The sequence below is a fragment of the Malania oleifera genome, chromosome 10 (assembly GCF_029873635.1).
Source record: "Malania oleifera isolate guangnan ecotype guangnan chromosome 10, ASM2987363v1, whole genome shotgun sequence".
NCBI classification, from domain to species: Eukaryota; Viridiplantae; Streptophyta; class Magnoliopsida; order Santalales; family Ximeniaceae; genus Malania; species Malania oleifera.
This window is the reverse complement of record NC_080426.1, coordinates 29,565,601-29,580,444: the sequence shown is the minus strand read 5'-3', so window position 1 is coordinate 29,580,444 and position 14,844 is coordinate 29,565,601. Positions and strand designations below refer to the sequence as shown.

Below are 14,844 nucleotides of genomic sequence, written 5' to 3'. Positions count from 1 at the left end.
TCACACTCCATTTCATATCATATGTCACACTCATTTGATCAACATATGCTATATATAGTATAAGACTAAAAAATATCATTTAAACGGAAAAAAAAAAAAAAGAAGGGTTCCAAGCGTCCCCTACGTTAAGTTTAATGCAAATAAAGAAGTGTTAGAAAGTTTGGAAATCATATGTCAAAACCCTAATTTTTATCAAAATCATAAAAATCATAAAACTGACATTTTTACCTAGTGAAACTTTGCAAACAAGTAGTCATAGTGTGCATACAAACATAAGCTAACTTTCTAGCGATTTAGATTTCTAAAAATAATGATGTAAACAAATTCCTTTACCTATTTCTTGAAAATAGACGAACATTCAAAAACCGACCCTTGACCTTTTTCACGAACTCAAGAATCTACTCCACTAGTATTAAAGATCTTAGCTCCCTGATCCTTGTGGTAACCTCCGATCGTCGAAATGGGCAACGAACAACAAAGGATCGAAGAGAGAGAGAGAGAGAGAGTTCGCTGGTTCTAGAGAGAGAGAGAGAGAAATGATATTTATAGACCCCTTGACCCGGTCAAATTCGTCGACGAGGCACAGAGGGCTCTTCGTTGACGAACCTCTTCCTTTGTCGACGAATCCTAGTCTAATATTTTTCTTGTCAGTCAAGATCTCTTCGTTGAGAGGCTCTGAATTTCAATGACAAAGCACAAGAGGGCCTTCATCGACAAGAACTTGGACATCGTCAACAAAACCTGCAAAAAATCCCTTTTACCCTTTTCTCATATTACAGGTTTAGGTCTCTACATTAGGGGCACTATGTCTGATAAAATAACTACAGCTAAGGATTTCCTTACCGACATTGAAAAAAGGTTTGTCAAGAATGAAAATTCTGAAATTAGTACACTCTTGACAAGCCTAATTTCAATGAGGTATAAAGGTAAGGGTAATATTAGGGAGTGCATTTTAGAATTGTCTCATCTTGCTTCTAAGTTGAAAGCACTTAAGCTTGAACTCTCTGAGGACTAGTTAGTGCATTTGGTATTATTATCCCTTTCGGCACAATTTAGCCAGTTTAAGGTGAGCTATAACTATTCGAAAGAGATATGGTCTCTGAATGAGCTCATCTCACACTGTGTACAAGAAGAGGAAAGACTTAAGCAAGATAAGGCAAAGAGTGCTCACCTAGCCTTGACCTTCAAAAAAAAAAGGAAAGAAGAGGAAGAAGGATAAGACTATTGTAGATACAGCACCTCAAAAGAAACAGCAAAAGAAACCTATCGAAAGGAAGGTACAGGTTGTAGTAACCCGGCTCAAAAAAACTATTAATTTAAATTAAATTAAATTAATAAATTAATAATAATAAATGATATACTATAATACAATATAATAATATATTAATATAACATAATATTATATTATAATGTTATATATATATATATATATATATATATAGTTAAAGTAACCTGAAGGAATTCTTTCCTTTGGGTTAAAGGAATCAGAGAGGCTTCCCATGCTCTCTCTCTCTCTCTTCGTTCTCTACGCCTCTCTCTCTCTCCTCCGCCTTCCCTCTCTGTCTCTCCCTCTCCTTGATTTGCTCAGTCAAAAGGGTGCCGATCGAAAAACGGAAAATATCCTTGGGCTCCATTCTCCACCACCGATATTTTAATCGAAGTGGATTTGTTGTAGGAGCGTCGTAGTCACCACTCTTGGGATAAGGTAAACCCACTCTCTCTCTTCAATTTATCCTCAATCTTTAGTCAAACTTACGATCAGAAACCACCATGATGTTCTAGGAGCATTTCTCTACAAGTCTAACGAAGTAAATTTTTTAACTGGACTTTCTAGGCATCATTCCGAGGCTAAGGTGAGAAGTGCAAATTATGTGGGTTGTTTTAAAATTTTAACTAATTAAATTGTAGTATTTAATTGAACTCCTCCCTAATTGAAAATTATGCATTTAGAGGCAAAGGTGAACTTAGTAAACTTAGTTGATGTTAAGCACCCAGGTGTCCAATTTGGGCATACGAGATACAAACTGAATGGGGTCAGTTCCAACACATCCGTCACATTGAGTTGGAAGTACCGGAGCTGACGTGCCCAAAAATTCCTCCCCGGGAGCTTTTTGCGCACTTAGAAGTAAAGTATGAATACAAACAAACTTTGCAAACTTGGTAAATTCTAGCACTCAGGTGTCCAATTCTAGCATATAAGGTCCAAACCAAGTGGGGTTAGTCCTGACACATCCGTGACATTAAGATCGACATGTCAGAGCTAACGGTGCCCAAAAAGTCCTCCTCAATTGAAAATTATGTGCTTTGAGGCAAACTTAGTAAACTTAGTTGATTTTAAGCATCCAAGTGTCCAATTCGAGCATACGAGATCCAAATTGAATAGGGTCAGTTTTGAACATCCATCACATTGACCTAGACATTCCAGAGCTTGCAGTGCCCAAAAACTCCTCCCCAATTAAAAACTATGTGCTTAGAGGCGAATTTAGTAAACTTAGTTAATTTTAAGCACTTAAGTGTTCAATTCAGGCATGCGAGGTCCAAACTAAATAGGTTCAATTTCTACACATTTGTCACATTGAATTAGACATACCGGAGCTGACAGTGCCCAAAAACTCCTCCCCAAGAGCTTTTTGCACACGTACAAGTAAAGTAAGAATAAAAACAAACTTAGCAAACTTAGTGGATTTTAGCATTCAGGTGTCCAATTCAGGCATACGATGTCCAAATCGGTCCCAACACGTCTGTGACATTGAGCTTGACGTGACAAAGCTGACGGTGCCTAAAAATTCCTCCCCAATTGAAAATCATATGCATAGAGGAGAACTTCGTAAATTTTATTTATTTTAAGCACCCAAGTGTCCAATTCGAGCATACGAGGTCTAAACTGAATGGGGTCAGTACGTCCGTCACATTGACTTGGATGTGCTGGAGCTGACAGTGCCCCAAAACTCCTATCGAGGAGCTTTTTGCCCACTTAAAAGTAAAGTTAGAATGCAAATAAACTTAACAAACTTAGTGGATTTTAGCACTCACGTGTCCAAGTCAAGCATACGAGGTCCAAACTAAATGAGGTCAATTCCGACTAATCAAACTCAGTTAATTAAATCTGTATCATTTTTTTTAATTATGTCCGAATGTCCGATCATTTTACTATCAAATCATTTTTAATTATAGTATACATATATGTTCAAGAACCGTGTACTAATTTTTTGTATAATTATTACTTTGTAGGGTTTGCGACTGTCACGACATCAAGACGATGTCAAGCACTATAGTTAGATGCAGTTTTTGACTTTTCCTGTATTTTTTGTTATCTGAATAGAATTAATTTTTATATTTTAATTTGAATTTGTATTTGAATTTTGAATAATTTATGAATGTTTTAGTAATTCTTGTTTAATTTTATGTATGCTAAAATGTAATTACAAGTTTTTACAAGAATTAATGAAAGAAATAAAAAAATTTATTTATTTTAAAGTATTATTGACGGTTTGAAAATCGTCACTAATAACATCATGACAAAGTATTAATGACGGTTTCAAAACTGTAACTAATTGTAACACTATTAGTGACGGTTCGAAAATCGTCACTAATAATGAGTATTAGTGACGGTTTCATTCCGTCACAAAAAACTTAAGACCGTGACTATAAATTCTACATTTCCTCAGCTCAGAATTGTCACTAAAGCTCAAGTATTAGTAACGGTTCTCAAGCCATCACTAATAGTCCATTATTAGTGACAGTTTTCAAACCGTTACTAATAGTAAGCCCCGTCAACATTATTAGTAACGGTTCTCAAGCTGTCATTGTTAGTGGACTATTAATGACGGCCTGAGAACTATTACTTATACTTGGGCTTTAGTGACGGTTCTGAACCGTAGAAATGTATAATTTATATTGACAGTCATAGGTTTTTAGTGACGGAATGAAACCATCACTAATACTCATTATTAGTGACGGTTTTCGAAATTCGTCATTAAAAAGTATTAGTCACTGCAGATTTAGCGACTAATCTAGATCCGTCACTAATAGTGCAAAAAAAAAAAAGTTTGCACAAGACTCTTATGGAGACTAGCTAGCTATAAAGACATCCCACCACTGCGTGCATTCGAAAGCTTCATGTTCAAGGATTCAACACTGCCTTTGAGTTATATGGAGACTACCGGGGAGCTTTTTGCCCACTTAGAAGTAAAGTTAGAATGCAAACAAACTTAACAAATTAACTTAGTGAATTTTAGCACTCACATGTCTAAGCCAGGCATACAAAGTCCAAACCGAGTGGAGTCAATTCCGACTAATCAAACTTAGTTAATTAAATTTGTATCATTTTTTTAATTATGTCCAAATGTCCGATCATTTTTCTATCAAATCATTTTTAATTATAGTATAAATATATGTTCAAAAATCATATACTAATTTTTTGTATAATTATTACTTTGTAGGATTTGCGGGTATTACAACATCAAGACAATGTCAGACACTACAGTCAGATGTAACTTTTGACTTTTCCTGTATTTTCTGTTATCAGAACAGAATTAATTTTTATATTTTAATTTGAATTTGTATTTGAATTTTGAATAATTTATGAAAGTTTTAGTAATTCTTGTTTAATATTATGTATGCTAAAATGTAATTATAGGTTTTTACAAGAATTAATGAAAGAAATAAAAAATTATTTATTTTAAAGTATTATTGACTGTTTGAAAATCATCACTAATAACATCACAACAAAGTATTAGTGACGATTTCAAAATCGTAACTAATTGTAACACTATTAGTGACGATTTCATTTCGGCACTAAAAACTTAAGACCGTGACTATAAATTCTACATTTCCTCAGCTCAGAATCATCACTAAAGCCCAAGTATTAGTAACAGTTCTCAAGCTGTCACTAATAGTCCATTTTTAGTGACGGTTTTCAAACCGTTACTAATAGCAAGTCCCTTCAACATTAGTGACAGTTCTCAAACTGTCACTATTAATGATGGCTTGAGAACCGCTACTAATACTTGGGCTTTAGTAGTACTGACAGTTCTGAGCCGTGGAAATGTATAATTTATATTAACAATCGTAGGTTTTTAGTGACGGAATGAAACGATCACTAATACTCATTATTAGTGACGCTTTTCGAAATTCATCACTAAAAAGTATTAGTCACCGCAGATTTAGCGACCAATTTAGATTCGTCACTAACAGTCCAAAAGAAAATGTTGCTCAAGACTCTTATGGAGACTAGCTGGCTATAGAGACATCCCCCCGTTGCGTGCATTTGAAAGCTTCATGTCCAAGGATTCGACATTGCCTTTGAGTTATGTGGATCCCAAATGGCAAAAAGTTCATGAACTATTTTAGGCATGACTCAGCTCAGTAGGGGATCAAAGATTGAGTGGTCGAACAATGATTGGTCGACCAAAATATAATTAGTTTGCTTATGAGTATCAAGTAGCTTGCTTAAATTGCTTTGCATGTACACGTTGCCAACGCTTCTGCTCTTCTCCCTAATGGTATTTATTTTCATACCAATTTTTACAATAATAAATATTCACACATCATCAACAATATTCACAAATCGGCCACGCCAACAACCTGGTTACCACCTATATGACCCAACCTGCATTGGGTATCTAGCAAATAGTCATTTCATTTATAGAACCTAACATCGGAAGACAGTATATACATAACAATTAGAATACAATACCCAGAGTATCAACATACATATATATACATTACCATCACATATCCAAAAACAACAAAATCCTAGGAGAATTACACCTCCCTAGTCCAAGAACTCACCCTATGTATCAGGGTCTCAGCTCCCTACGATCTCGGAGCTTTATCACCTCGCCTATCTTTGTTCCTTGAAAATTTTAGATAATTTGGGTGAGACACATCTCAGTAAGAAGGAATAAATTATTTACAATGTGTGGTAATATAAGTTCAGTTATAACACACTTTACTTTTCAAATCATCATTTCATCTGAGAAAATACACTGATATATACATTCTCATAATCATATAAATATACAACACAAGCTTTTATAAGCTTTAAAACCATTTCTCAATTTTATCGTTTTCTATTTCTCATTTTCCTTTATTTCATTCATTTCTCATTTTAGCCCATTTCTATCATTCTTTCACTTTCCATTTCCATTTTAATATCCTTGGTATCTAGTACCAACATCGTGTCTGTAACTCATGGCTACCCTAAGGATCTTTCTTTCCACGCCATGCTTCCTCCTATGGTCAAGGTTGTGTTGCCCGAAGGTTAGATCTAACCACGATTGGCCGACTCGGTTAGATCAAAATATCTTATCACATATCTCGCGTCTATAGTATGACTGGTCGGCCTATAGCCCTAATTCAGACTCAGGGGGCGCAACAACTCTACTAAACAACTCAATCGATTGTCACGCCACACACTCCAAAAGTCTGTGTGGTTGCACTACACCACTAGTAACGGTACAGTGTAACGACCTACTTAATTTCTATGTTTTATATATATATATATACTATGACATTCTACATGCTCTGATACCATACTGGGGTAAACTCAACCATAAACCTAAGCAGCAAGAAGCAGTAATCAAATAAACATAACCATATATACAATATCATACAATACCAGAGTACTAACACGATTCCCAAAATATACACATATATTTGTTCTCCAAAATACCCTCAACTATGCTAGGATATACAAAAATCCTCCACAATACTCACTTAACTGACAAAGCACTACTGAAGCCCCTCTATCTGCGAGCCTTGTCTGCTCGCCCACCTAGATCACTTGAAAAATGATTCAACACTAGGATGAGCCAATGCTCAATAAGACGAAATATGCTATTACTAGTGTGTGGCAAATGAGTTACAATATTATGAAAATATGTTTTCATATAATCATGTATAATTGGATACGTAAGTACAGTACAAGTAATAAAATACACCACCCTTTCCATGTTGCTTTACATAACAGTATTGTAGGTTACTATTCAAAATATTTCTAGTGTACATAAGTATGTTCCATGTTTCTGTAAATCTGCACATACGTAATAGTAACTGAAAACTTTTCCTATGGATAACTGTGTGTCATGATTTAACCTCTCATGACAGTGTTGTGCGGCCCGTAAGTGGGATCTACACTGACTGGTTGACCAGGGTAAATCACTATACTCCATCGGTCTGATCTGCCCACCTCAACCCATATCTGATGGGGAGCCTATCCACGTCAAGGGCTTAGGTGATCGACCTACTACCACGTATTATCTAAATAGGTGGTTGCACTCATAACATAACATAATATCTGTAGCAAAGGTACCATGCTCTGTAATTGCAAAGTCCAACAAGGTTCGATACTATATAATATATCTCTATATACAACTATCTAATTTACCATGATTCTGAAATAACCGTAATAACCATGATACTGCATAAACTGTACTATAATTCATATGTCATAATACAAAGAACTGTATAATCATAACACTGAAACTGCATAATCATAATACTGAAATTCGTATAATCATGGTACTGAGATTCATATAATCATGGTACTAGAATTTGTATAATTATGGTACTAAAATTCGTAAAATCATGGTACTGAAATTAGTAAAATCATATCTCCGTACTATATTCATATTCTCAAGCCACACTATACTTTAATACATAATTTTCATAATTTAATAAATTGTATAATATTTTAAAATTACTTAACATAGCATATTTTTCTTACCTGACTACTAAAAAGCCTCTATGGTATACTGGCCTAACACCTGCAGGATCTCCTACACAACACCTTGAAAATAACGTTTGCCAGAACAAAATATCAATATTTTTTCGCCTACATCATTTCTTATAACTGTCATAAGACCAAAAATGGACTAAAAGGTCTTACCCTGAATTTCGGATGAAATCCAACTTCGTTACACCAACGATTCGCTCCGGCAGACTTGCAGAGAACTTCGTCAGGAGCGTCGTGGTGGCTTCGGATAGTCGATCCAGCGACTAGCGAGGCTGAAATCGAAGAGAGAAGTGAGAGGGGCCGTAGGAGAGAGAGAGGAGAGCTAAAGGTGAATAAAATTTTGATTTTTCATTACTTATAGGGCCAGATTCGTCGACGAATCCTTCAGTAAATTCGTAAACGAACCCATGTATTCGTCGATGAAATTCAGAGCAGCCCAAAACTTTCGCTCGGTATTTTCTCATCGACGAGACATAGCTTCGTCGTCGAATTTCCTTATGCACTTGTCGACGAACCCCTGTATTCGTCGACGAGTTTCCTTATGCGCTCATCGACAAATCCCTGTATTCGTCAACGAGTACTAGCAATTCCTTGAAATTATTATTATTATTATTATTATTATTATTATTATTATTATTATTATTATTATCTCCAAAATGCGATGTCGTCGACGAATGCAAAATGTTCGTCAACGAAGTCTACTGGCTCTTTCTATTCCTGTTCCCAATTTTCCTCCCTCTTATCATTTTAAAATACTATTATTCTTTGGGTCACTACATACCGTGCTCAATATCACAACTCATCATTAGAGTTTCTATAACCATCCATCAGGGTTATCATTACCATATATCCGCAATCATTATGTGATATTGACATTTCATCAATCATATTTCAATGATCCCATTGCAGCAGTCGCACTTTACAATGTTCACATTTTCCCAGTATTCACAGTCAGTATACTCCATATAATCATCACATTTCAATTCCATATTGTAGTATTCATATTTCCCATTTTCACATTTCAGTATATACGTTTCAGAATTCACGTTCTCATTTTCACGTTTCAATATTTTCATATCAATATACACCATTAATCTCATATTAGTACATCCCAATTCATTTCAATAAGAATGTTCTCATCATTTTCTGCGCACATTTCATCATCTCATAATAGTATCTATCGTGTTTCACATATTTTAATATTTCTCAAAATACCCATATCAGTAATTTACACAATCTCATTTTCATAGAAATTATTTCTAGTCACATATAAATATCATATTTCATTATTTTCCACTAACATATCAATAATTCTCATTTCATTATTTTCTTAGAAATTACTCATCATTATATTTCACATTTTTCAGTATGCATCATATGTCACATAGTTTTCATCTAATATTCATAATATATTAATTTCACAAGGAAAAATATCATAACTTTATTTTCCACATTTTCATTCAATCAATAATATAAAAATACTGTTACAATTTATTCCTCTTACCTGACTTACTGAGAGACTCGTTAAAACCAAGATCCTATGCCCCTAGCCCCAAAAACTCAAATCCTGCAATTCACATTTTTTCCAGATTAATTAACTCATTTTCCAAAATAATACTCATATAACCTTCCTTAAGCTCCATATACTCCAAATTAACATTTAAACTAATATTTAACACCCTTACTTTGTTTCTTAAATTATGTCTGCAAGATCCCGAAATTACACTCGCGACGCTTACCTGAGTTCTGAATTCAATAACCCAAATTCAATCTCAAAATGCCCAACATTCTAACATTTCTAAATTTACATTAATTAAATAATAATTAGCCCCTTAATAACCCCCTTATCCCAATTTTAAGATTATGCCTACGACGATCCCACGAGAAATTCATTTCACTAGACTTGTAAAAAATTATCCATAGATTCTCGTGGTAGTGTCCGATTATCAATTGAGCTTAAGATTTACAAGAAATTGAGGTAAAAGTGAAAATTTAGCTTACTCCAAGAAATATACCTACGCCGCTCCTGTGATCAATCTACTCCGGTAGAAATGACGGCAGCGAAAAATGAAATCCAACCATATTTTCTTATTTTCGATCGGGTAAAAATTTGTCGAGAAATTGAAGAGAGTGGGAAAGAGAGAGAGAGATGATAGGGAAACGAGAGAGACTCTAGGGGGGCTCTGCGCAGCTTCCTCTTTGCATGTTTTTTCTTAAATCCTCCTTAAGCAGAAGGTGATGATGATAATAATAATAATAATAATAATATATTTAATTAATAATAATTATTATTTAATTAATATAATTAAAATTAAAATCAAAATGTAATTATTTTTTAAATTTAATTTAATATTTTTTCTTTTTTTAAATTATTATTTTATTTTTATTTTTTGAAATCACCCCACTAATCTCATATAACCATTTTTGAGTTACTACAATTCCTCTAGAAAAATAATCATTAATATGGATTGAAAACATGTAATATATACTTGCAATTTTGCTCCAAAAAAAAAAAAAATTAGTAAGTCTCCATGCATGGCATGAACACAAAAGAATTCTTGTTTTATTATTTATTCTCACAATTGCATTGAAATCTTGAAGTACTCTTCGTGTGGGATGTGGGTTATTGTCATTGTCTGGGGGAATTAATTAAGTACATTCATGGTACATTAACCCCTCAGCCCCCTTACAGCTACCACTCCCCTACACACAAATCCCACACCCAAAAAAAAAAAACCAAGCCCCCTTACAGCTACCACTCCCCCTACACACAAATCCCACACCCAAAAAAATCAATCTTATGCTCGTAGCTGATCCATCGCAGCAGCATCTATCAATCAGCATGTGCGCAACTTTTAGCGACGACAGTTGGTAGTCACCTTTTCTTGCATTCCCATTCATTGATCATGGGATTTTCGCCACCAAACACAAAATTACCAACACACCAACAGTCCACGCAATTAATAACCCCTCCAATTCCTTCTAATTATTATTTAACTTTCCATCATGCATGCATGCCTGCACCCGAATTGATATAAGCAGAAAAAAATTAAATCATAACTTGACTATGGTTTATTAATTTTATATGGTCTGTGTAGCTAATTGAGCTTTTCCTTTTCCTAATTATGCCATCACCCAATTGGCTTATTGTAGGCAGGTGAGCCACGGGGTAGGAATAACTTTTACCTTGGTTGGAGCTTTTGTAGAGGGGATGAGGCGAGTGGTGGGGTGTGGGGGAGAGTGACCCTTTCAGACGCATGCGGTAAAATGGGAATCCTGCCCCAATGCCTTCACCATCCTGCACGCTACTTCAGCCAACTTTCCTGCATGCCCCCATTAAACAAATTGAACAATTAATGGCACGTGCCCATAATAATCATAATTAATATTGGAAATAGTATATATGCAAATGTCAGGCCACCAATTAATTACTAATATTCATTAATTTCTAAGGAGCAAAAGACACCTAATTTTCCTAAAATTTGATAAAAAAAAAAAACAGAGACCTTGGGGTTTTAAATATAACATAAATATCGCTTTGTTAAAAAGACAGAAACGCTTCTTAAAAAATTTATTTTTTTATAAAATAGAAGAGAATGTTTATGTCCTTTTAAGAAACTTAGGAGAGATTTCTGAAATTTTTAAAATTTATGAGAGATTTTTAAAAATTTTTAAAATCTCATGAGAGGTCATTGCCTTTTTACTAAGGAAAGGTTAATGTCTTTGCCATTCATACAATTCAATCTGCTGCATGTCACAATATTATTATTATTATTATTATTAGCCACGCATATAATATGTGAAATTAAAAATAATTATAAATATTTAATTTATTGAAAATATAGACAACAAAATAATGTATCAGTCAATAATTGGTTTAGATTTAAATTTTAATTAAGATTACTCATAATTATATCATATAGTTATCATAAGTGGAGGAATTATTTGATTCGATCATGTTCCATTTTAAATTACCAATAATTATATGTTAAACTTTGAATGACTTATTAAAAAAAATAGAATTAAATTAATAATTCTTAATTTAATGCCATTTAAATACAAAAATATTATTAATTATCTAAAATATAACTTGATTATATTAAACAATTTAACATAAAAATTTTATGATACAAAATTTAGTAGTTAATACTCTGTGTACATTATAGTTTTTTCATTAAAACTTACCTTAAGTCAATCAACATGACTCTGTACTCTTGACTCAATTATTACTAACACCTCTTTTGTTACTGACGGAAAATATTATTAAGCATAACAAGTTAACCATATGTTAAATTTTGATTCAATTAATCTTGATCCAAATAAGACTTAGTATCTTAAGCATTAATATAAGTAATGTAAATATATATTTAATATATGAATATTTATACTTAATTATAACATCAGTATTTAATTAATAATAAATGAAAATATGAAAGATCAAAAATATCATAAGAATATATATATATATATATATATATAGAAATAGAATGTATAAATAATTTATAACAAGGGAATAATAGGTAAATAAAAAAAGACAAAGCATCTAATTTTTTAGTTTATTAGGATTAAACCAAAATTTTGTTCCATCCCCATATCTTCTTCCCTATTATAATCACGACCACACGCGCGCGCGCGCACACACACAATTCTAATCCTTAAGAATGTAATAGGACCACTATACCCCTAATCATTCCTAACCCACCGACAAAAAATCTACCAACACTTCCCCGCTACGACACCCCACCCACCACCGACATTGCTACAATTGTGCCGGCGAGAAAATCACTAATTCCGGTCGAGCGCATTGCGGACCGGCTATATTCCTGTTCCGATACACTCCAAATTTCGGAGTTAGCAGTTCAGCATTCAAGAAAAGAAGAATTATATCATTTTTGGCACAGTAATTAGATTCCAAAACCAGAAATAAATTAATTTTGGTTCTAAAACTAAGAATAGTAATTTCATAACATGTTTGAAATATTTTCCGGAGCGACAAAACGTACCTCTCCTAGGCTTTGCCACGAACTTGGGAGGCGGCGCCACCAATTTCGTCTCGGATCTTGGCTCGTCGGGGAACAGAACGCCATCTATCCCCTGAACCGAAATTCTGCCATCCGTATAAATATCGGGGTCGAACAGGTAGGCTGAGCCGTCGCCGTGCCCGAATTTTACTGACCCATCGGCCTCCTCCGCCACCACCTTATGCGGCACGTGCAACGTATCGTATCGGACCTTCCCGAACCGCCGAACCGCATTATACATGCTCTCCTCCGTCTGATACTCCGGCACGATGTGGTAGTAGATGATCTGCTCCGGCGCACCGGGCTCGCTCAGCTGGTCCGTCGTCAGCTTCGCCATGGCTTCGTCGTTCGGCGCCAAAACGGTGAGCACGTACCCCTCCGAAACGAGTTTGGCCATTTCGGTGGCCAACGACGTCAAATTAACCAGAATGTCGGCCATTTCGTTGTACCCGCCGTAATGCAAGAGGGTATGTATGAAGTCCTTTACCTGACTCTCCCCGTCGAAGTGATGGTGGGGACTCCCCGGCCCCGGTGCCGGAGCCGGCGCAATCATTGGGCCCGGAGCCATCGCGTAGTATACCGGCAGAATCGGCGGCGCCCCCGGTTTCCCCTTCGGAGCCGGCCTTTTCAGCCGGTTCGTTCGCGGGTCGACCTCCGGCGCACCTTCCGGCAAGACGGCGGAGATGGATTGCAAACTCCGGCGACGGTTGAAGTCCTCTTGCACGAACCGAGGGACCAATAGCCGGTCGATCCCGTGGATCACGCCGTCGCGACGGACGACGTCGTCAGAGTGGACCACTTCGGCGGTGTTGACGAGAATGTATCCGCCGGGATCTCTGCTCCTAATGAGCTCAACGTTGTCGGTGGTGAGCGTGCTGTGCTGAGTCGACTCGGACGAGTAGCGGGGCCAGTCGCGGGAGCTGATCCGTTCGGGGACGATGTGGAAGAGGATGAGGGTCTGCAAGGAAGGGAGGTTGCGGGGCTGGAGGAGGAATTGCTTGAAGTCGGGATGGAGGTGGCGGTCGAGGGCTTCGTTGGTGGGGGCGAAGATGGTGAGGTTGCGGTGGGCGACGGCGGCTTCGAGGGTTTGCAGGAGGAGGGCTTTCTCGAGGAGTTCGGCGAGTTCAGTATAATGAGAGTCGAGGAGAGCGACGAGGACGGAGTTGGAGTTGATTTGGGGGGAGCTGGGAGTCTGTTTATGGGGCAATACAGGGGTAGAAGTTGCAGCGGAGAGGAAAAGCAAATTGAGGAGAAGAAGAAGAAGGTTCAATTGGGAAGCCATGAGGGTGTTGCAGTTGCAGAGAGAATGATGAAAATTGGTTCTGTCGAAGAAGAGAAAGAGGTTGAAGAAAGCAAGAGTTGAATATAACTGGCTAAGTATAATTTTGTCTTTCCCCCTCCGTCCTGTTTGAGGGAGGGAGGGGAGCGAGGTTGGTTTTGGTGAAAATGGTGTCGGCTGGGGGGCAAATGTAAGTGTGCGTGTGTGTGTGTTTTTGTGGGTGTGTGTGGAGTAAAAGTGGAAAGCTCAAAGCACTTTGGGCTTTGGGTTTGGGAGGTCTTTTGTTAATTGGTACTTTTACTATTATAGTAGCGTACAGATTCTACTGAAGAGGATAAAATTTAACCAAACCTTATGAGTTTTCACTTTTCCGAGTGGTCCTTTCCCTATCAGTCAACCATTAAGTTTGTAAAAAAAAAGAAAAGAATTTAATCATAATAAAATAATATTTTAAAATGATATATATTTAATAGTTTAAATTAAAAAAATAATAATAAATATAATATTTTAAAAACAAAAGTTTTATTTGGTATTATTGTTATTTTTATTTTCTGTTCCTGTTTTTCTATAATAAAAAAACATGTTATAAAAATGTTTTTATTTATGTTGTCAATTTTTTTGCTCTGTTGCCGATTTTCTACTGATTGTCAAAAAATTGAAATCCAAATTTTATGATTTTTAATTATTTTGACAACCTATTACCAAAAATTTTAATATTCAAAAATAATTTTTTTAGATTAAATTATTCATTTCACACACTTTGAAATTAAGATCAAAATTAAATAATCATATGAATTTAAATATAA

At 35.7% G+C, this 14,844-nt stretch overlaps 1 protein-coding gene across 3 annotated transcripts; it reads right to left on the bottom strand.

Moving 5' to 3' along the window:
• Positions 1–10,279: 10,279 nt before the first annotated feature.
• LOC131166308 (fasciclin-like arabinogalactan protein 15) lies at positions 10,280–14,261 on the bottom strand. 3 transcript variants are annotated; one of them, XR_009139785.1, is made up of 3 exons: positions 12,742–14,261; positions 10,925–11,061; positions 10,280–10,756 (listed from the first exon to the last, which is right to left on the bottom strand). XR_009139785.1 is itself a non-coding variant. In XM_058124743.1 (2 exons), the coding sequence occupies exons 1-2, from the start codon at positions 14,039–14,041 to the stop codon at positions 10,988–10,990; spliced, it is 1,374 nt and encodes a 457-aa protein (XP_057980726.1). In that variant the 5' UTR covers positions 14,042–14,261; the 3' UTR covers positions 10,280–10,987. The 3 variants fall into 3 exon arrangements, 1 of the variants encoding a protein (XP_057980726.1); XR_009139786.1 differs by having other exon boundaries at positions 10,280–10,752; XM_058124743.1 differs by having other exon boundaries at positions 10,280–11,061.
• Between the last annotated feature and the right edge of the window lie 583 nt (positions 14,262–14,844).

Bases quoted from the DNA above. Each gene is read 5' to 3' on its own strand.
- LOC131166308 (XM_058124743.1), bottom strand. From the start codon at position 14,041: ATGGCTTCCCAATTGAACCTTCTTCTTCTTCTCCTCAATTTGCTTTTC. The intron at 11,062-12,741 runs GTACGTTTTGTC...GGGGGCATGCAG, and splicing joins CGTGGCAAAGCCTAGGAGAG to GAAAGTTGGCTGAAGTAGCG.